The 23,387-nt window shown below is 36.4% G+C and overlaps 1 protein-coding gene across 5 annotated transcripts in view; it reads right to left on the minus strand.

Moving 5' to 3' along the window:
• Positions 1-23,387, minus strand: part of HMCN1 (hemicentin 1) — a 528,603-nt gene that overhangs the window by 228,204 nt on the left and 277,012 nt on the right. For all 5 annotated transcript variants that reach the window (XM_032291619.1, XM_032291616.1, XM_032291617.1 and 2 more), the window contains exons 7-11: positions 18,870-18,990; positions 17,723-17,986; positions 16,400-16,544; positions 12,918-13,039; positions 7,279-7,554 (exon numbers count right to left, since the gene is read on the minus strand). In XM_032291619.1, the coding sequence (XP_032147510.1) occupies positions 7,279-7,554; positions 12,918-13,039; positions 16,400-16,544; positions 17,723-17,986; positions 18,870-18,990 (928 nt within the window). The remainder of the gene's footprint in view (positions 1-7,278; positions 7,555-12,917; positions 13,040-16,399; positions 16,545-17,722; positions 17,987-18,869; positions 18,991-23,387) is intronic.

A 23,387-nucleotide genomic window follows, 5' to 3' on the forward strand; every position in this document is an offset into this window, starting at 1 on the left:
AAATGAAAACTAAACACAAACCAATCAACCTAACAAACCAAAACAAACACCAACAAAATATGTTGCCTGGGAAGGAAGCAAGGGCCACTGAAATCTGAAAGATATGGAATCAAATGCAACATTTCCAAGTGATATCTCATCAATGGGAATACGAGAACCACCTCTCCAAAATGGTGAAGTTATTTCTGAGTGGCCATAATTCAAGTAAATTACGATCGTGGTTTATCAATGTGGCAGTTGCAAGAAGTTTTCTAAAACTTCTGCTCTTGTTATTTCTGCCTTTCTTCTTTCTCCAGGAGACTAGAGCTATACTGTCCAATATTGTAGTCATACCTGTATCCACAGGGGTTTACTTAAACTCAAATTTATAAATCAAATTCCAAATGAGTTCCTTGGGTGCACTAGCCACATTTCAAGTTCTCAATTGCCAAATGTAGCTAGTGGCTGCCACATGAGCAGTATAGATGTAAAATACTTCCATCATTGTAGAAAGTCCTATTGGACTTTAAACTACAAAGGTCTATTTAATCTCAGTGGGAAGGTTGCTAATTGATTGTTTTACCAGTAGGTGGTGCATTGGCAACAAATCACGCAGGCAAAGAGCTACACAAAATCTACCTTGGCAGTTATATACTGGATTTACCCATCCCCACAACCCCAGCCATCAAAAAAAAAAAAAAAAAAAAAAAAAAAAAATTCCACATTTCAAACACCATTGTGGTTATAAAATTCAGTTAATAAGAGAAGAGCAAGAGTTTCAGGGATATTAATGATAAATTAGGGCTAGATTAGATTTTAACGACAGACTCTCTTAATGGCAAATATGCATCAGAACTGCCTACAAATAAATGTTGGGAAGAATTATTTTCTCCAAAATAAACTTTTTAGAACTAAACTTTTTAATATTTAAGGTAATATATCACTAGATCCTTACTTTATAATATATACTTCTATTTATATAAAAGAGATGTTTCTTCTGATAAATTGACCTAAAATCTATTTTTATCTTAAGTGCTGCTGCTTTTCTTTTTGAGAGGCATTATTTTTTAATTTATGTTCTTAGTTATTTCTTATTTTTAAACTGTCTTTTATTTTCTTAATTATGTTAAATATAGATAAAGCACATTATCAGGATATCTAGAAAACAAAGAGAACAAATTACTCATGTAATTCAATCCTCTAATAAAATTAAAGTGAGCATTTAAAAAATTTAAATCCTATTTATGCAAAGTTTAAAAATAATCCATTTATATTAAATAATTTGTCAAGTACAGAATAGCATGAAATGAATTATTAAAAATGCAAGTTAACTGCCTGAAGTAGATCTTAAAAAAGAAAAACAAAAAAACTACAAGAAAATAATTCACTTATAGTTCTGCTACCCCCAAACAATCATGTACACATTTTGTATATGTCAATCTCGTTATATTTTTTCTCCTAGCATAGCAGTGTTGGCTTCCATTTGTTTGTTTGCATAGCTGGACTTCTGAGTATTGAGGTAAACCCTGCTTAAGGTGATTCCTTTCCTGGGTAATTTCCTGTGTCTAATTATACCATTGTTCTCATGGTAAGGAATTCTGATAATGAAGTAAGCACACAAACTCATTCACATTCTCACATGCTCATCAGTGTGGCTGATTCAAATAGCCATAGTTTCTGAAGTCAGCTTTGCTTCCTAAGGCTTTTTTGATGGTGGGTAATGAGCCTGATTACAGCCACTGAAGAAAATTCACCAGTCTTTTATATCATGCCCTCCCCAGTTTTGATTTATTTTTTCCTTTTTAAGATCTACTTAAGGCAGTTAACTTGCATTTTTAATAAATCATTTTAAGAAAGCTATGTGTTTGGTATTTTTCCTGAACCCTTGAACATTTGAGAATGTCAAATTTTGATGGCTTTTCATAGGAAAGACATTTAACTGGATAAAATTCTTGGATTTTTTTTGTCAAAACTACTTCCATCTTTCTTATTATTGTGTCAGTTGGAATTCTCAATTGCAAACAACAGAAACCAGGCTGGCTGACTTAAGCAGAAAAGGAATTCATTAGAAACATTTTTTTGAGGTACAGAATCAAGAAGAAACTGGATATCAGGTAGAAACGGTGTGGCTAGATCGTTGAGAACGCAGCCAACATCAGTCTGTTAAAGTGATGGTGAAGGGCCACTGGGACATTTGCTTCTGCTGTTGGACTCTAAATTCCATGCTGCTGCCCAGGTTGGAATTTTTTAGGTGTTTCATGGTCTTGGCGAGAGTCGAAGTCCCATTGGGAGCATATGAGTGGCTGGCTGTAGGTCATGTGATCTTGGGGATAAGGAAAAGGAATTATCTGATCTCACTTGTTTTCTGCTTCCCACCAAGATAATAAATAATTCCTCCTCAAATTAGGCAAAAGTATTTGGACCCTAAGAGCAAAACTATGACAAACATCCACTGCAATTATCTTCTAGCGTTTGGTATACATAAGAAGTAAGACACCAGTCCGATTTTACCTCTCTGTTAACAATGGGTTTGGTCAAATGCTTATGGGGAATGAGTAGATTCTTCCTACTAGTAACTTCAAATTCAGCCAGGATGTGTCTAGATGAAGTTCTTTCTTCATTTGCCTTGGTTAATCTGCTCACCAATGACAACTTTTTTCTCCCTAGAACAGTCTTCTTCAACCGTATCTTAGACTATTTCTTTAGTTTCAATTGTCTTTGCTTTCTAAAGTCCTATAAATTTTAGATTAAACTTCTGTTCGGTGTTAATTTCCACTTAAAAAGTCATATTATTCAACTGTTAGTTCTTTTCCTCAACATTCTGAAAGACTTTTTAATTTTATGTACCACATCCCTGATTTTTTATTTAGAATAAATTCTGCTTGTTAGTGCTTCTACTATATATTTGCCCTAAAATATTGCATTTTAAAAATCAAATCTTTTCTGATTTCTTCCATTCCACTTATTATTGTCCTTTTGTCTTAGCCAGTTCTTGCCTTATTTTATGGTTTGACTGCATCTCCCTGAATTTATGTGCTGAAAAATTAATCTCTGATGCAACAGTATTGGGAGGCAAAACCTCATGGGAGATGTTTAGGTCTCTGCCCACATGAAACATTAATACTCTTATAAAAACAGCTCACAGGAGGCGATTTGCTCTCTTGCTCTCATTACCTTCTGCCTTCCACCATGTGAAGATACAGCAAGAAGGCTTTCACTAGATGCCCCAGGCTTGATTTTGGAGTTCCCAGCCTTCAGGACTGTGAGTCAATAAATTTCTGTTCATTATAAATTGCCCAGTCTCAGATATTCTGTTATAGCAGCACAAAACAGACTAAGACACCCTGTGAATATACACTGTCATCTAAAAGAAGTGAAGTCTTTTTGAAAGACATTGGTCATACCAAATATTTTTTCCCCTAGTCTCTAGCATAAGCTGCTTTCAAAGCATTCATTTCTCCTAAGTATTCCCTGTTCCCTTTGTTTTGTTCCTTGGTATTTCTGAAGTCCTACGCTTCATTTTCCCCCACTCTTTTTATTTATTTCGATAGTTTTCTGTTTATTCATCTTCAAATGAGGCGACATGCATCCAAAACTAGTGTCTTTTAACCAAGTGGACTTGACTTCATTCTCACTCTGCTTCTGTTCTGGAGGAGCTGAACCCCCTTTTCAGCTCTGCAGCTGAGTGAGTCTGATGTCCGTGGCTCCTTGCCCAGTCCTCATCTATGGAGCTCTTTTGGCTGAAATGTGATGCTCTCCTCTTCTACCATCTGTTTCTAAAATTCCTAACAGACACCCATATTGATCTTTCTGTTGCTTTCAAATATTTTCATTGGTAGGAAAACATACATCCCAGGTTACATATATCCCAGGTTACAATCTGTTATCTGGGACCAGGCTGGCTGTTCATTTTCTGTCCTGCTAATTTCCTAACTGGATAATTAGAGCTATTAATGAGTATAAGAAAACAACATTCTAGCTTTTTCAAAAAGTAACATTTTCTTTTTGGAGCAAACTGTGAAACAGGGACAAAGATAATTCATACTTTCATATGAACAGAAAAAGGATGGAGCACTGTTAAGATTTTCATTCCAGTGATCTTAAAATATGGATAAATATTCTACATACATATTTGCACAAGTAAAAATCTTTTTACATAATATATACAAAGTTCCTCTTAGGATTTTTGCTGCTGTTAATTGCTACTAGTTTTCAGTAGTCTTTAGCTTTGTCTTTTTGAAGTCTTTATATATAATTTATTGTCAGGTAAGGAGAGGCTGCAATACCAGATATACACTATCTTAAAGCAGAAAATTCTTACTAATTGTGTTTTGTAAAATTACTACAAAAAAACTTGTAAAATCGAGATTTTTAACTCTTAAAAATATTCCATACAGAAATAGTTCCGAGACATACCTGTGGAAGCACAGCAACATAAATGAGGCTGCGATTTAAGCTACCGATTCCTCTTTAAATAAGAAAACTATTCCTAAAGTATATAGTCAATCCATGCATTATTTTATCTTTTAAGTTTTCTAAAACTATTTTTATTCTGCTTTTAAGAAGATTTAACTGCGTTAAAGTGAAATTAATTTGTAAGATTTAATGTCAATAGTTTATCAGCTCTCATATTATCATGAACTTTACCTCTAGGTATGGCAGTTTACTTCATCAAATACCCATAGCTTTTCAATAATGCATTCAGCCATAAAAATAATACATTTAGATAGCTACAATTAGCTGCAGTCTCTTATTTTTACTAAGCAATATTATTCATTCTCAAGTATATTTTTGTTAGAGTTTTGAAACATCCTTTATCATCAAAATTGGCCGCTCAAACTCAAGGCGAACTAGACAGGCCATAAAATAACACCTTTAGACAGATTTACACCACCAATACTTATATAGATTACCCAGTAATAATGTACTGTTATATGTTTTTTATATTTATGTGTATTATATAACATCTTACCTCAGCACTTATTTAAATTGTTGGATCATAATGGCTTTATTTTACCAGCAAGAAGAGAGTCAAGCGCATCCCTAAAGATATACATTTCTAGATTAAATGGTTCATTCTGTAGTGTGAATATATATGCTGTTTTCAGAAAATGTCCACGGAACTACTTGAGAAGTCTGTTTAAATGCAGATTCCCATGCTCTCTGGATGTAGGGTTAGAAATCTGCATTTTTTAAAAAGTCCTTGGGTAACTCTTTACTCCAGGAAGTTTGAGAATCATTGCTCTAATGCACTAAAATAGAAAAATTACGGACTAAAAAGCTAACTTTGAGAAACAAGGAAGGCTCTGATTTTACTTAACAATCTCATTCTAAGGGACTTCAGATAAAAAAACCAAGATCAAATTTCAGAAGTCCATTAGCACTTATTTTATCTGAAATTATCAGTTTGGTAAAATAGTCGCAGAGTTCTAGTAACCTAAGTTGCTAGAACTTAGATCGACTCATATTATCTAGGCAGTTTCCTGTGGAAATGTAGTGAACCATTTACAAAAGCAACATTTCCCTAGAGGATTCCCCAGATCAACTAACAAAAGACACATTCTGATTGTAGCATATATTTCAACTACCAGCGAGAAAACTATAATCAGATGTCAACCATTTTGTTAATTCTCATGGTAGTTTTGCTTTTCTGTCATTAATAACATCCTAAGTATTAGCCTTGAAACTCAGTGGTCATTCTCTCAGGTAGTCTTGCTAAAAAGTTATCTGAGAGTGTTACCTCAGGCATGTTATCAAGTTGTTTCTAATACCACAATCAAATAGCCAGACCCAATTCTGGTGCAATCAGCCTCCCACATCAAGGAATTGAAATAAAATATTCTGCTGAAGCAGCAACTCAACCTTTCAGCTTAACAGTGAAAAACTGCCAACAGTAATTTGTTCATTACAGTAAGACTCCCAGCTGGTCTATAGACATTTAGAAGCCAAATATGATTCCACCGGAAGAGAAATTTTGGAGCAGTTTCTGATCTTCATTTGATGCTCCTGAACAATATATATTTAGTAGCCATTAACTACATTGCTAATAAACTTGTTTTAAACTATCTGTAACATTTAGTCTATGTATACGTAATTCAAAATTGGCTCACATTAGTTTACTTTCAATAAGTATTCGTGTGTGTGTGTGTGTGTGTGTGTGTGTGTGTATGACAAATAAGGTTAAAAACAACTCTGCTTATGTTTCAATCAAATTTCACCAAGATGAGAAGCATCTTAAACCTTTATTTTAAAGGTATTAGTGAAAAATTATTAAACAATTTAACAATAAAAAGTAAAATAGTTATATATGCAAAAATACAGTACTTAAATTGGGAGAAGGTTGTTTTTGACAAATTATTATTATAATTAGAATTTTTTTAATCCACAAGATGGATTAAATGATTTAAAAGTTAAATTATTTTGGATATCAGCCCTTTGTCAGATGGGTAAACTGCAAAAATTTTTTCCCAATCTGTTGGTTGCCGATTCACTCTAATGATTGTTTCTTTTGCTGTGCAGAAGCTGTGGAGTTTGATTAGGTCCCATTTGTCTATTTTGGCTTTTGTTGTCAATGCTTTTGGCGTTTTGGTCATGAAGTCCTTGCCTACACCTACGTCCTGAATGGTTTTGCCTAGATTTTCTTCTAGGGTTTTTATGGTGTTAGGTCTTATGTTTAAGTCTTTAATCCATCTGGAGTTAATTTTAGTGTAAGGTGTCAGGAAGGGGTCCAGTTTCTGCCTTCTGCACATGGCTAGCCAGCTTTCCCAACACCATTTATTGAACAGGGAATCCTTTCCGGGTCAGTTGGGGGGAAATAGGGGAGGGACGGTGGGGGGTGGGAAGCTGGGGAGAGATAGCAAGGGGAGAAATGCCAGATGTAGGTGATGGGGAGGAAGGCAGCAAATCACACTGCCACGTGTGTTCCTATGCAACAATTTTGCATGTTGTTCACATGTACCCCAAAACCTAAAATGCAATAAAATAAATAAATGGGAAAAAAAAATAAAAAAATAAAAGTTAAATTATTCAGAGATAATTTTTATATTCTCTTAAAATAAACATCTTCAACTACTATGATTAGTTGTGGTTGTATTAAAGTTACCCATTTGTTAGAGATGTTTTAGCTTCCAGTTTTGTTAACTCCTACGTAGGCCACTGAGTATGCTTAAGCATTCTACCATTCAAAACAGTAATTATTTGGGTAGATATTCTCACTCTCGTCCAACTTGGGAGGATGAAATTTTTTTAAAAAGAGGAAAGAAAGATGTCATAATTCAGAAGTTACCAAAAGCACTGTACCTTGCACTGTGAGGAAAACTGAAGCAGCTGATGATCCGCCTTCACTAGAAACCATACAATGATACTCTCCAGCATCACTGAATTTTACACTCTTTAGCTCCAATGACAGATTAGCCAAGGTCCTAATTCTTGCTGGCTCTGCCAGTCTCGCATCTCTGTCGTTCCTCTGCCAGGTTAGATTGAAATCCACTGCACTGATGACGAGACATGTTAAAACTGCTCTCTCTCCAGGTGTGACTGTAACATTGTTAGGCACTTGGATGACTGGAGGGGGCTCTGTGTGAAATCAAAAATTCAAATCAAGAGACCTAAAAGCCATTTTGCTCACTTACAGATGTGGTTTAAAAACAGAATAAATATGAATATCCAGTAGGAAAGATACAGTGCAACAGAACTTACTGATTAATGCATATGTCTATGAGCCCCACCACCCCTACAAATTACCACCTAAAGGATGCTTTAGGAAGTAGCACACACACACACACACACACACACACACCCCAAAGGATACTCAAGGCAAATCTATAAATTACAGACATGAGAGTCAAAGAGTCATGGCAAAAGACTATGGCTTGACTGATTTAGGATTCTGAAAAGAGGCAAAGTTTTTATTGATGAAAGTAGCATTTGTGAACCTTTAAATTTTAAAAACATATATTTAGTGTTTTAAAGAAAATAGTACACAAAGGATAGTAAACATGAAAATGACAGTATCATCTTTAAGTGGGATTACAGTCTCATTAAGAAGACACAGGACAACAGAAGAGTAAGATAAATGTTCTAGCAGAAATGGGGAACAATTTGATCTATGGAGTTCAGGTGAACAGTAGAAACAGACCATTAATAAAATTGCACACATAGAGCCATATACACAAAAGGCATCGAGGGATGCATGTGTTTCAGATACGGTCAAAGGTCAATTACCAATTAACTATTTAACCAATATTTCTGTTGCTCTAGTTAGTTGGTTCTTTTTATTATTTTACTTTAAGTTCTGGTATACATGTGCGGAACATTGAAGTTTGTTATGAGGTATACACGTACCTTGGTGGTTTGCTGCACCTATTGACCTGTCCTCTAAGTTCTCTCCCCTTGTCCCCACCAACCAACAGGCCCTGGTGTGTGATGATCCCCTCCCTGTGTCCATGTGTTCTCATTGTTCACTTCCCACTTATGAGTGAGAACATGCAATCTTTGGTTTTCTGTTTGTTCCTCTGTTAGCTCTAGTTAGTCTTGAGAGTGAATCTAAATTCTCTCTCCAAAGTTCTCTCTGCTCAAATGCTTTAAAATGATCTCCTGTAACAATACACTATAAATAATGCAGCAATAAAAACTGCAGTGATTTATGCTAGCTAGGAATTTAGGTGTCTGTTTTAGTTTCATATGAAAGTGTGTCAAATATTCAAGATCAAACTTTATCCTTGGGATATGTAAAACTATATATGAGTGCAGATTAATATCATAAGCCTAGAATAAATACTGGAAACGAACCTACCAAAACCATTACGGTTATCTCTGAGTGATACGATATATGTGTTTTCCATATTTTCTGTTAATTTGTCATTTTTTTCCAAACTTTTTCTTAAGTAGTATATGCTAATTTAAATTATAAAAAATGTTTTTTATTTTTATTTTTTTTTTTTTAATCTCTTATGAAAATAGCTGGTGAATCCATTGGAAAGAATACATGACAAAGTTAGGAAGCTTTGACTGGAGTCTGGCTAGGGTTCACAGATAAAATACAGGATACTTTGTTAAATCTGAATTTCAGATACAAATAAAATAATATTTTAGTACAAGTATGCCTTGTACAATATTTGGGTCACACATATGTGATATTCACTTTTTTTTTTTTTTTTTCTTTTTTTAGAGACAGAGTTTCACCATGTTGGCCAGGATGGTCTCGATCTCCTGACTTCATGATCCGCCTGCCATGGCCTCCCAAAGTGCTGGGATTACAGGCATGAGCCACCGTGCCCAGCCACATATGTGATATTCAAATTTAACTGGGCATCCTGTGTTTTTATTTGTTAAATTTGGTAATAATAGGCTACATAGTTCTACCCTTAATTAGTTGTGTGACTTCAGATAAGCCAATTTAGTGATATTAATAGTTTTTCTGTCTGAAAAATAATATGATTAATTTGTCTCTTGCTCTCAGATCCTATGAAGCAAACATGCTGAAGGTTAGACTCCCCTTTGCAGTGCAACCCACATCCAACCACTTCTTTATGAAGGAAGAAAGACCCAGCTCTCCTGGCTCCATTCAGGGCCCTCCCGGCTCCAGGGCTGCCTGTAGGCCCTTGCTGCAACTGCAGCACAGCTCATTTCTTCCACTCCCCTCACTCCCTTACAGGTGCTTTCCCCTAGAGAACTCTCCAAAACCCTCTCGCATGCAAACTCCACCTCAGATTCTACTTCCTCCTCAAACGTAAATTCAAATAAGTAAATGCCAACTGTCTAATAACATACATGAGCAGATGAGATTTGAAATAATGGCATATGACTCCACTGCATAAATACCTTAAGACAATAAATATTATACACATTGACATATTTAGGCATATGTGAATACATCTGGTAGGAACAGGGAAGTGATGATGATGAATTACAGCAGTTCATGAAGGAAGGCAAGATTGCAGATTATCAGAAGTAACCTGCTCTAGGAGTATGAAGGGAACCATTCCTGAGCGAAAGCGCAACTGAGGGTAGGATTAGGGTAGCAGAAAGGAAGCCTCAATAATGAGGGAGGAAAGGTGACAAGCGTAGACTTGGGACATTAAGTAAAGACCGTGAGACTGAGAATTAGAAGGCCAGGAATCTACATCTTACTACCTGTCTACCTATTTGATCATAAATGGGTCACTTGCTTTCTCTGGGCTCTGTTTCTTTAGCTATAAAATGGAAAGGTGGTGTAAGATTATTTCCAGATCTTATCCTTTCTAAAAGAGTAACCTGTAAGTATAATTTAAGGTTTCCTGTCACTGACATGCCCTTGACAAGTTTTCTCTCTTCAGAATTTTACCTAAACTCAGAATTTTAGGGGTGTGTGTGTGTGTGTGTGTGTGTGTGTGTGTCTGTTGAGTAGTAAGGGTCATTGGGTTAGGAAAAAAATTCCCAGTACAGAAAATAATTATAACTTTGTAATAGTGTCAAACTAAACTACCAAATATAGTTTGAAAAGAATGAGGTTTTTGTGCTTCTGCAGTTTCATTCATTAGATTCTATGTGTTTATATTCAGTAAAAGAGAAGAAAAATGCTTTCTACACTTGTCGTGCATTTAGAATAATCAATAGCCCAATAACCAACATTTCAAATGAATCAAAAGTCCTTCAACAAGTCAAGTAGAAAAAAAGTGCTGACAAAAATTGAGGCGACATATTGGCAGAACTTGGGGATTTTCTTTAAATCGCTCTCGGGTGTTCCTTGACTTTATAAAATAATATCCATAATGGCACAAGAATATCACTATTCAACAATGCTTTGTTTCCTAATACCCCTTTAAAAAATATAAAGATCTAATTATTCTGTGAAGCTGCACCTGATTCCAGTGTGCTGATGACTAGTTACAGTGGGGTGGCTGAGCTGGGACCTCAGCCTAGGCTAAGGGAAATTCAGAAGTGGGTGGAGCTTAAAGGCTGGCGCATCATGCAACAGCTAATCAAGAAAAAAAAATGCCCACTCTTTCAAGTCAAAAGGGGCACTCACTTATGACTTTGCCATTACCATCAATATTCTGTCCTCTTCTTTTTTAACTGACTGAGTGGGAAACAATTCCTGAAAATCAGCTCTGGCATAGTACAATTCCTAGTTATTCCTTTGCCTTCCTAGGACAGATTACAGATGGCTACTAGAAGGGCATGTGTAGAATACACATATGGAAGTTTCTGACACTGAGCCAAATTCATGACAGTCAGTTCACAAGCTCTTCCTGGCACTTCCCAGTTATTTATGCAAGATGTCTGAATCGACTCACTCAAAACTCTTTCTCTGTTGTCCTTCTCTAAATTAGTATTGCTGGGAAAAATATGCAAGTGTTCAAGTGTTTGTTTTCCCAGAAGCTGAGGAATGTTGACATGACTCCAGTGCTTTTCATAATTACTGGACATGGACAAATGAATAGTTTGTGATGAATGTCAACTTGCTAAATTGTTTCAAAAGACAAACTTTATTTTTCTAGCAGTAAGAGAATACAAATAGTTTTACTGCAAGAAGAATATGCTTATCTGACTTGCATGCTTCTGCTTTAAAGTTCACCTTGAATTTACTGGTAGCAAACAACATATCCTAGGCTTATAAATATATGATATACCTATCATTATAAGCTTCATTTGTCTTCAGTTTTCTGAAGAAAATGCATACCAGTACAAAAAGCAAATACAGACATTGCAATAAATTCAACAGTAGCAACATTTAGGTCAGAATAAGTTACAGTTAAACACACAGCAACACTAGTCCACAAGGCAGGTAGAAAATCATTCAGCCAAAGTTTCTAATTATAGATAAATGCTGAGTAAGTGGCTTAATCCTGATCATTGATTATAAATGGTAGTCTTTTTTTTTTTTTTTTTTTTTTTTTTTTTGAGAGGGAGTTTTGCTCTTGTTACCTAGGCTGGAGTGCAATGGCGCGATCTCGGCTCACCGCAACCTCCGCCTCCTGGGTTCAGGCAATTCTCCTGCCTCAGCCTCCTGAGTAGCTGGGATTACAGGCACGCGCCACCATGCCCAGCTAATTTTTTGTAGTTTTAGTAGAGACGGGGTTTCACCATGTTGACCAGGATGGTCTCGATCTCTTGACCTCGTGATCCACCCGCCTCGGCCTCCCAAAGTGCTGGGATTACAGGCGTGAGCCACCACGCCTGGCCTAAATGGTAGTCTTTTTTCCCCCTAAGAATTATGTGAAATGAGAGAAAAAATTATTTTTAATGTATTTTACCTTATAAAATAATATGAACTATATCTCCCATCTGTTCATAGGAACCATACAATCTGAATGTAAAATAATTAACATTACTTCTTCCCTTCTTAGAGCCAATATTGTAGGCACTGAGGCCCTGTGTTCTTAGAATGTGATCATTTTCATTATTATCTTCAATTAAAATATCAGAATCCATTCATAAACGCACTCTCCTCATTATGAGCACCAGAGAGGAAGAGGGAAAGTTTAACTTTGTTTTGATCAGAACAGATCCTTCACTTAAACTTTATTTTCTCACAGGAAAATGCTATATGATCATTTCAAAAACTATTCATTAATCCCTGACAATAATGATAATAACAATAATAATCACTAATATCTATTAAGTGCTTCTATGTGGCAGGCTCTCTTCTAAATGCTTTGCATATATTACATATTATTTAATCCTCACAGTTTCCCCATGAAACAGAGACCATTACTGTTATCATGCTTATTTTTATAGTTAGGAAAACCAAGGTATTAAGTCCTTAAATAATTAGCCCAAGGAGGGTCATGTACCTGATATGTGGTAAAGCCAGGATTTGAGTTCACAATTCAGTGGAGAGATAGTAATAAAATAATCATAAAGACAATTATATACACACAAACTGGTTAACAAACATCCCATTTTCAGAGCTGCATTGATACTCGGGTAACTGCAAAGATATTAGTGGTAATTACCTGATACATCAAAAAATGTCTGTGCTCGTCCAGTACCTGCACTGCTGACAGCGATGCATTCATAGACGCCTTCGTCAGACAAAGTGACCTTTTCAATATCTAAGTTCACACTGGCAGATTCTCTGGAGGGAAGAAAATGGAAAACTGGTAGTTACTATAAAACAAGACCAAGTTGAAAGCAATGATTCACTATTTCTTTTGAAGGTTCATTCAAAAGAACAATGTAAATAAACTAAATTGATAAAACTGCAGAGTTCTTTTTAACTGAAAATGACGTACCATTTATATTTTACCATAAAATGAAGCTTTTCTATTCTGATCAAAATGTGCAACATAAACAATAATTACAGAGATTGAAAATTTCTTTGAGGAAATATTTTGTGGCTATGTCAAAATATAAGATAACAGAGCTTGCTGGCAAAGAAATGCTCATTAATCCCCTCTCCTATTTTTTTCAGTTTTTGGTCTCGTCAGTAGGAATCTTAGATAAAGCAATTTAATCAGGCAATATACAAATTTGAAGGTAGGAAATTGACTTTTTGATTCTAAGAAGATAAATTCCCCTTAACTTTCTTTTAGATAAGTTCCACAATGGGTGATAGGCCATATATCATTCAACCTACATACACAATGAGAAATGAAAACAAATGATTGGTTTTATGGCTTTAAACTCTGTCATTTAGGTTAAAAAAATCCCTCTACTGTATTACGTATTCATTCATTTAATAAAAATGTATTCTTTGTCCTCTGACACTCTTCAAATTATTTCTCATTTTCTGGAACTGTCTTAGTAATACATATTTAATCTTTGTTTCAAAGGCTCAATGATGTAAAAAAAAATAGACATTACTCTGTTTTAAACTATGGCTGAAATGTTAGAAATATCTTCATAACTTCTCTCGTATATCATCTGCAGCTATTTTTAATCTTAAAAAAATCAAGACACAGATAAGTTAAAATGCCTGCTGCAGTCAATAGACCTTCCACTGAATTCTGGAAGTTATGTAAAATATAATACCTTATGGTGACATCTCCAGATCTCTCCCCATCCAAACAAACCATACTTATCATCAAACAATCGTGAAGAACTTACTGAGCTCTCAATTCATATTTAGTACAACTAGGGTTTGTAAGAGAAAGTTAAAAAGGTTTTTGTGCCTTAGGAAAGTGAGAAACACAGCAAGGTCATTGTTCTACATGTTTTAGTAGCTGAGAAAATTCACTTTGGTTAAACATTGCTTCCTTTCAATTCTGTAGGCACTACATGCCAGTGGTTCTTCTTGTCACTTTCAGAATAAAAGCAGAATATCACTTGACTCCATACCATACTGATCATATGAGCTGTGTCTTCAGTACTTAACAGGAGTATACTAAGCACAAGTTTGTAAATGTCATCGTCTAGGAGGTACTGGTAAGTTTCAGGAAGGTAGGGGTTTGGAAGAGGTATATCCTTGGTGTTTTCTTCAGTGCCTACTTAAAAGCTGAGCATATATTGGTATTCACAAAAACAGACTGACAGAAATTTTAGAACAGAAACTGACAATTCTTTGAGTCCTAAATCCCTCTTTTTAAAAATGAGAAAGTTGAGATACAGAAAGGACAAGTAATTTGTTCAAAGGCATACAACCAGTTTACTAAACATTTGAAGAATGTTCTTTACAGTTATTCTTCTTCCTTTCTTGATTATGAAATACATGAAAATAATTCTCTTTTTCATGGAGCCTTCTCAGTTGACATTAAGCACTCTATAGACATAATAAAAAAGTTTTGAAGGGTAGACTTTGGAATAGGAAAAAGAACATGTCAAATAAAAATGCAACCTGCTGCTGATGCAGACGGGTTCTCTCTTACATCCCCTGGTGACCAAAGTGACTGACATAAACAAACATTAACTCACATGTTTCATGCTATTAGGAAATCTAGGGCAGGGACATGAGAGTGAATCAGGATTAGAATATCAGTCTATCATCACTCATGCCTAACTTGGTCTCTAACTTCTCACATCCAAAGAGCTTAATACATGTCAGCAAAGCATGTCATATCTCTGGGCCACAGAGCTGGAAAAATGAGAAAAAGAATTCTTGTGGCTTACCTCCCAGGAATTGTGTGGAATAAATGAATTAATGTTTCTAAAGAATCTCAAGTGTCTTTGAAAAATGTTACTATTTAAACATAAAACAGAATTATTTGATTTCATCAGCTAGTTATGTAGCTTCATCATTTCATATCCTGGTCAATTATGTTGCCAGTTATTAAATACACAGCTAAGTAAATCATTAAGATATATTATGTAAGGGGCAGGAAATAATACAGTTTAACCTTTAAAGAATAAAAAATTTGCTAGTTATGATGAACATTCCTGCCATAAATTTTTGATTAAAATGACTCCCCATAAAGCAACTGTATAAGCTGAGATTGTCAAACGTTTAACATCCTATGGAAGTTATGTTGATATTAACAGTATAAAAGTCTGGTAAAAAAAAAATTCCTAGAGATTTTCCCAAAATGTTGTTTGTTCCATAGTAAGTTATAAGGCAACACTTTCCAGAAATCATTTTTCTCCAGTTTTCAAGCTCTACTTATTTTTATCATTAAATTACTTATATTTGTCTCAAAAAGTTACCCAACTTCACAAGGAAAAGTTGGTGCCCTCTAGCCCACTCCTGCTGATTGTTATATGCAGGCCACACCGGCTGTGACCTATCTGTGACACCACCTGCAGCACAGATCACACCTCTCTGAACTTCTCTGCTACCCTACTCCTCCTGGCTCAATGGGCTTCAGCCAGACTGGCCTTCTTCTGCCTGTCTTTCTCATGTGCCCAGTCCACTCCAGCCTTTACACATTTGCACTTGCTCTTCCTGGTGTTAGAACACTCTTCTCTGGATACCTTACTGATCATCCTTCTTGCCATCTTTATGTCTTTGCTCCCATGCTCCTTACTCTGAATTTTAGGATTTCAAATTGGCCAATGCTACATGCATTCCTCCTACCACTATTATTCATCCGAACTAACCTGCTCTACTTTCTGCCAAAATGCTTACCAGACTCACTTATCGTAACACTTTAAATCAGATTCAGAAGCACATTTACGACGGAGCCAATAAAGCTAAAGCTCCAGGACCTCTCATTTGCAAGGTCTCCTTCCAAGATTTTGTACTTAACGTCATATTCATAATTCTGTATTTGTCTTAACAACAGACCCTCAAATTATAAAACATTCAGACTTTATAACATATGAGTCAACATTTGAATGTATTCCAGCATTTATTATATTATTATATGTATCATCTGTTTACTGTCTCCCTCTATGGCAATATAAGCACCACAGGGGCACCAATTTGTGTCCTCCTTGTTCCCTGCTATATTCCAGACAATGAAACAAGTGAGAATTTCCAGTGGAAAGGTACATTGCAATAATAATGTCTTTATATTTACATCTTTAATGCTATATCTTATTACTGACAGAAACATGTACATACTTCAAATACTGGTCTACTCCAAGTGTAACTCCATTTCTGACAAAGCTCAAGGTAAAGGGCAAAAGACTGCCGACAGAGCAGGGAATTTGGCCTGGCTGTAGATAGTATCCTGGGGTTTTCTCAGGCATTGTAACTTTGGGAGCATCTAGGAAAAAAAAAGAAAAACAAACAACCAAAAAATCATAAGCAAGAAGGTCACAGTGATGTTAAGTACTGCCTCTGAATCCATTCAAAAATCTTTATACTTTAATTACTTTTCCTATCTTTATTTGTTCAAAGCTGGTTGATTTCTGGATATCTTTTGAGCCTCTTACTACAATATTCATTGAATCTAAGACTCCTTTGTTTTTAAGACACGGTATATTTTTGTACCACCAAGATAGAAAAAATACTACCAAATAAGTGATAATATATCATCAATTCTAGAATAGGTTTTTATTTCAAAAACATAAAAAGCCACGTATCTCAGAATCAAATACATAGGATAATTTTTCCAAAGTAAACGTAAAAAATGACTTTTAGGAATCCATCAGGTTTTGTAGCATTCAAATTAGGGGCTAAGCCAAATCTGAGTGTTGTATATGAGGAAATATTGATGTTGGTTCTATTTTTGCCACTCTATAACTATTAAACAACAGCTATAGAATTGTTCCTGAATTTCCCAAATCACTAACCTATGTATAAATGATAAATGTTTGTCCCTCGACCTAATAGCACAATTTTAGAAATAATTCTATATCTTTATCAGTCCATGGTTCAAGCTACCCTCCTTAAGGTTGGGTCAGAGTTCAGTCATGAGCTTTGAAAAATAGCTCAAGTATAGCTAAATTGAAATGCTACCTGTTGCTTCCAAATAATGTCTAATCTGTAATCTTCTCTCTACATAGTAGCTATTGTACAGTTAACTAGCTTACTAATCAACTAGACAAATGAAGGCAGTGATCAGCAGTTGTTTACAATGAACTACCATCTATAGAGCAGAAAGTTTCTGACGATTGTATATAAACTTTTAGCCAACTTAGATAGTTTAATCAAATGTATGTGCCGGGCTTTTTAGGGAGAAAGAGAGTACCAGAATTTTCCAGTTCCAGTTCTTACACTGACTAATCAGAATTCTCAGACCTGCAATCAGTGAGACTTAACATGAAACTTTGGAAATGCTATTTAACGGTTAAGAAAAACTGTGTTACTTACATGTAAATGTCCATCAATTTGGTGGTGCAGTAATAATATTAGGATATTATTTGTTATTTTATTACTAACTTATGGGACCACATCACCCCTTAAACTATCAATATTCCAATGTTGAATGAAATGATGTACCTGGGACAATACTAGAAAAGGAAACACTCGATACTCTCTGGAAGACGTAATCATCCTTATCATAGCCTGTTACTTTGAGAAAGAAAGCTTCATTTGGTGGTATAAAGTCAGAAATATTCCATATGCCATAAGGTTTTCGATCTGGGTAATATTTAACAGGAATAGTCTTAAGAGAACTTCCTGAGATACTCAAAAGTTCAAGAAGATCTATTCTAGCTGGAGTGGAAATTCCAGAAGTATTGAGCAGCACATAGGTAGGTATTCCTACAAGAGAAAGATTTTGTTATCGTTTACAAGAAACATGCAATTGAAGTTATATATCAAGTAAGTATTTGCATGATAATAACATGTGAGTACCATAAGGATGTCCTACAAATTCTGGGTCAACTGCAGAATTGTTTCTACATGAAAGAGAGATTATGCATGACCAGAGAGACTTAGGAAATCCTAAGAAATTACTTTTATAGTATTTTAACTATGTTTACATGTAGAAAAATTAGAATTATGAAAACTGTTATATAATGTTTGATCACATGAATACTTTTAAAGATAAATTATTTTGTATCCTTCCAGAAACTGCAGCAATAAAAATAAATGAAAATAACCTCCCCCAAATTTTAAGAGTTACAGTATAGTTAAGCTTCTTTTTAGCTGGAAAACTATAAATCTCAATGTATGAATAAAATAAAAGAAGGACAAGGTTTAAAAATCACTGATAATTTTATCTTTGAAATACAGTGATATGTGACATATTTAATTTTTCAGCTGTATACACATACCTTGACAATAGGTAATTTATAGATTTTGGTAAGAAAAAAATCTCCAGACCTAGGTTAGTAATTCTCAAAATTTAGTAAGTATAAGAATCAACTAGGGTGCTCACTAAAGTACATATTCCTGGGCCTTAACTTCCATGCTTCTAATTCAGGAGATCTAGAGTGGGGCCCGGGAATCTTAATTTGTAACAAGCACCCTGGGTGACCTTCATATCAGTGGTGTTGGGATTATACTTTGAGAAAGTGACTAGACCAAGAGAACAGTCATGTTTAAAGTTAAGGTTCTCAGTTTTATTGAATACAGACAGTCTGAGAAATATTTTTCATTTGGATATCTATTATGCCAATTCAAATAATTTGCACATACAAACCTTGCACTGGTCTGCTGACTGTTTTTTTGAAGTCCAGGGTAGGCTTTCGAGAAAAGCCAGCTCGGAAATCAATAGTACTGAGGCCAGTAATGCGAACAGAGTGCCTTCCACTGCTTGAGGTCTGAAAATGTTTAATGACAAACCTGGTCAGCAGTTGATCTGGTATGCTGGTCATATGCAACCCTCATCAGTATGGGAAACTGCACAATATTTAGTTAGGATGGATGTCCAAAAACTGAGGCTCTGATCTGGATGTTCTGAACATAGCTGTGAGTCTATATTTTAAATGCAAGTTTTGTAATACTTACCCCACAGGGACAGCTCTAACAAATGATTCAGTAATATGTTTCATGCCTAATGATAAAAGATACAAGTGTTTAGTCCCTAGTGAATGGTCTTGAAATAAATCTGTAAAAGCTCCATGAGGGTATGGATCTTTGTTTTAGTCTAAATTAACATAATAGATGTTTAGCAAATATTGAAATCTTCTCCCACAAATACACCCAGATTCAATTCTAGAAAATATTGACCTCTTTGCCTCTAGGACATTACAGCCAGTACAAGCAACAGAGCTGACCGTTTGCCAGATTTAGGCTACTTGACACCCTCAGCTCAGCAGTGTTCTAGAAAAGATACTCAGTGTTTCCTAAAAATGCAAAGTCCTTAGCTCCAGCCCAGAATTACTGAATCAGAATACTTGGTCAGAGCAGTCTAGGAATTTGCATTTCAAAAACCACCTCAAACTTATCAACAAGAGTTCACCATTTTATTTTATTACATAGATTACCAAGATTCTGTCACAAAATAAAAGGACCACATAAGACCAGCATAATTAAGTAGAAGTAGGAGATGGGAGTGAAAGGAAAAAATTCACATGGTAACACTAATGTACCAATTATCAGTCTCAAACTCAATACTCAGAAGGCACATATTGAGGTATTATAGCAATAACAGAATGCATTGGAAATATATATATATAAATTTTAATCTGGTAGACAGCAGATTTATATATATACATTTTAATCTGGTGGACAGCCATGGTTCACACCATGGTACTGGTGGGTCACTTTCAGAGCTGTGTAAACTACCCAATATTCCCTGAATCACTATGACTTCTTGTTATATAGCAATGTGAGAAGAAGGAAAAGCAGATCTGTTCCTGTTGCTACTATGTTTCTTCCTCATTGAGCGGAATCTCAAGAACTCAAGTAGTAAAAGGAAGGGGAAGAAGAAGAAAAAAACACAACAGCATGAAAACTGTTGGGTACATGCTTAACATAAATGATGCAGCTAGTTACTGTGATTCATTTGCATAAAGATTACAAAAGATTATATGTGTAAGTGTAGAGATCTTAGTACCACGCTATTCCATTATTTCTCAATGAAAATGTGTTACGAATTCCACATAGTAGATTAAAAAAGGAAACTATGGATCATGACTCAATTTTAAATCAGAGATTTCCTATAGGATTATATAAAACATTGGTAATTCTAATATCAACTTCTTTAGATAAAGTAGAGCTTTATTGAAGACACTATCACCTACTAATTTCATGTAAGTCAATCAGAATGCTTGATATTACAATGGGTTAATTTTTATTTATTCACTAACATATATTACTGTTAGTTGCCTTGCTCTTCAGAATGTCCCTTATGATGAAACAGCTCTTGAGGTTACTAAAGGTAAATATGACACGTAATTTGCCAAATGACTGCTATCAAGTTCTAATCATCTTCCAAGTGCATTAATCAACTAAAAAAGGTGGTTTTAAAAATGTGGTACTTAATAGCTGAGTGAAAAAAATAAAAATTATATAAATGTTTGAAAATATGTTTTCCTCTATTACTAAATAACAGGTTAAAATAAAGTAGATTTGATGAACAGGGAGCCCCTTATAAATTATGTAAAATTAATGTAATATAAATTTTGATCCTTTAAAGACCACACCAAGGAATAAGTATGCAAAAGTGAGAATATAGGTTTAGGTCGGGTGCGGTGGCTCACACCTGTAATCCCAGCACTTTGGGAGGCCGAGGTGGGCAGATTACAAGGTCAACAGATTGAGACCATCCTGGCCAACATGGTGTAACCCCATCTCGACTAAAAAAAAAAATACAAAAACCAGCTGGGCATGGTGGTGCGTTCTTGTAATCCCAGGTACTTGGGAGGCTGAGGCAGGAGAATCGCTTTAACCCGGGAGTTGGAGGTTGCAGTGAGTCAAGATCACACCACTGCACACCAGTCTGGCAACAGAGCGAGACTATGTCTCAAAAAATGTTTTAAAAATAATTTTAAAAAAGAATACAGGTGGTATACAAAAAGTTTGGGATGGGGAAGATGGCTGTTTAGGAACAGCTCAGAGTTGCAGCTCCCAGAGAAAGCACAGAGGGTGAGTGGATGCCGCATTTTTATTGCCCATGGACCAGGAGATTCCCAGGCGGAGGTGACCCACAGGTCGCCAGCGCAGCTGTTGAGGCCGGCGCGGTTGTTTTGGTCAGCACGGCTGCTTTGTTGGTGCCCTGGCCAACAGTTCTCCGTACAAAATACACTGGTCCGGGTGCCCTTTTGGCTGGCAATTGGAGACCCGGGAAGTCACCCATATATCTGATTAAAGAGGGGAATGAACAGGGAGTCAGGCCAGGAGGTTCCTGGGCAAAAAGAAAGTGCCACGAATCTCAGCACCACTGTTTAAGCCAGCGCAGTGAGTCAACGCACGGGAAATCAAACAGATCCCGGCGTCTTTTGAACAGGCGACGGGGATAGGGTCGAATATTCAACTAAAAAAAAGAAAAAAAAGGCTCGGAGGCAGGGAGCCAGGTGATCAGGCTCAGTTCCACCCCCACAAAAGAACAGCAATCAGAAGCTCTCTGAATTGAGAGTTTCACAGCAAGCGCAGCCGAAACCCGTACGGTCCAGCTCTGTGGGGGAGGGGCGTCCTCCATTACCTAGGCACTCCACCACTACGAATGCCATTGCTGAGGCAGCCTGCCATTGCCAAAGCAACCTGCCATTACAGAGAGAGTCCGCCAATACACAGGTGGGCCACCATTGCTGAGGCAGTTCTAACTACACCCATATAAACAAGACTGCAGGGAAGTTCACATGGCAGCTGGGTGGGGCCCACAGCAGTGCAGCAAAGCCTCTGCAAGCAGACTGTGACCAGGCTGCCTCCTTGCTGGGCAGGGAAGCCATGGAAAAAAAAAAAAAAAAAACAAGGCAGCAGCACAACGGAAACTCATAAATAAAGCCCTAACTCCCTGGGACAGAGCACCTGGGAACAAAAAGCGGTTCATGAGTTCTGCTGCAGCAGACCTAAACGTACCTGCCCAGCAGATCTGAATGAACAACGGAGCTCACAGCTCAGCACTTGAGCCCCAGGAAAGGACAGACTGTCTCCTCAAACAGCTCCCTGACCCCTATATATCCAAAGAGTCACCTCATAAAGGAGCGATCAGACTGACATTCGTTGGGTATCCTTCTGGGACAAAGATAGCAGAAGAAAAAACTGGTAGCAACCCTTACTGTTCTGCAGCTGCTGTAGGTGATCCCCAGGCAAACAGGGCCTAGAGTGGACCTCAGCAGTCCTACAGCAGAGGGGCCAGACTGTTAGAAGGAAAACTAAGAAACAGAAATAACTTAATCATCAACAAACAGAACGTCCACTCAGAGACCCAATCTGAAAGTCAGCAACTACAAAGATGACAGGAAGATAAATCCATAAAGATGGGAAGAAACCAGCACAAAAAGGATGAAAACACCCGAAACCAGAACACCTCTCCTCCTACAAGGGATCACAACTCCTCACCAGCAAGGGAACAATGTTGGATGGAGAACGAGTGTGATGAAATGACAGAATCAGACTTCAGAAGGTGGGTAGTAAGAAACTTCTGTGAACTAAAAGAACATGTTCTAACCCAATGCAAAGAAACAAAGAACCTTGAAAAAAGATTTGACGAAATGCTAACGAGAATGGACAAATTAGAAAGGAATATAAGTGAATTCATGGAGTTGAAAAGCAAAACACGAGAACTTCGCAAAGTTTCAACAGCCGAACTGACCAAGCAGAAGAAAGGATATCAGAGGTCGAAGATCAACTCAATGAAATAAAACGAGAAGGTGTGATTAGACAAAAAAGGGTGAAAAGGAATGAACAAAGTCTCCAAGAAATGTGGGACTATGTGGAAAGACGTAATCTACGTTTGATAGGTGTACCTGAATGCGACGAAGTGAATGAATCCAAGCTGGAAAATACTCTTCAGGATATTATCCAGGAAAACTTCCCCAACCTAGCAAGGCAGGCCAATATTCAAGTCCAGGGAATACAGAGTATACCACAAAGATATTCGTCAAGAAGAGCAACCCCAAGGCACATAATCGTCAGGTTCACCAGGGTTGAAATGAAGGAGAAAATACTAAGGGCAGCCCGAGAGAAAGGTCGGGTTACCCACAAAGGGAAGCCCATCAGACTCACAGGAGATCTCTCAGCAGAAACCCTACAAGCCAGAAGAGAGTGGGGG

Source organism: Sapajus apella, unplaced genomic scaffold, assembly GCF_009761245.1.
Source record: "Sapajus apella isolate SASKATOON/1434 unplaced genomic scaffold, GSC_monkey_1.0 scaffold25, whole genome shotgun sequence".
Taxonomy (NCBI): Eukaryota; Metazoa; Chordata; class Mammalia; order Primates; family Cebidae; genus Sapajus; species Sapajus apella.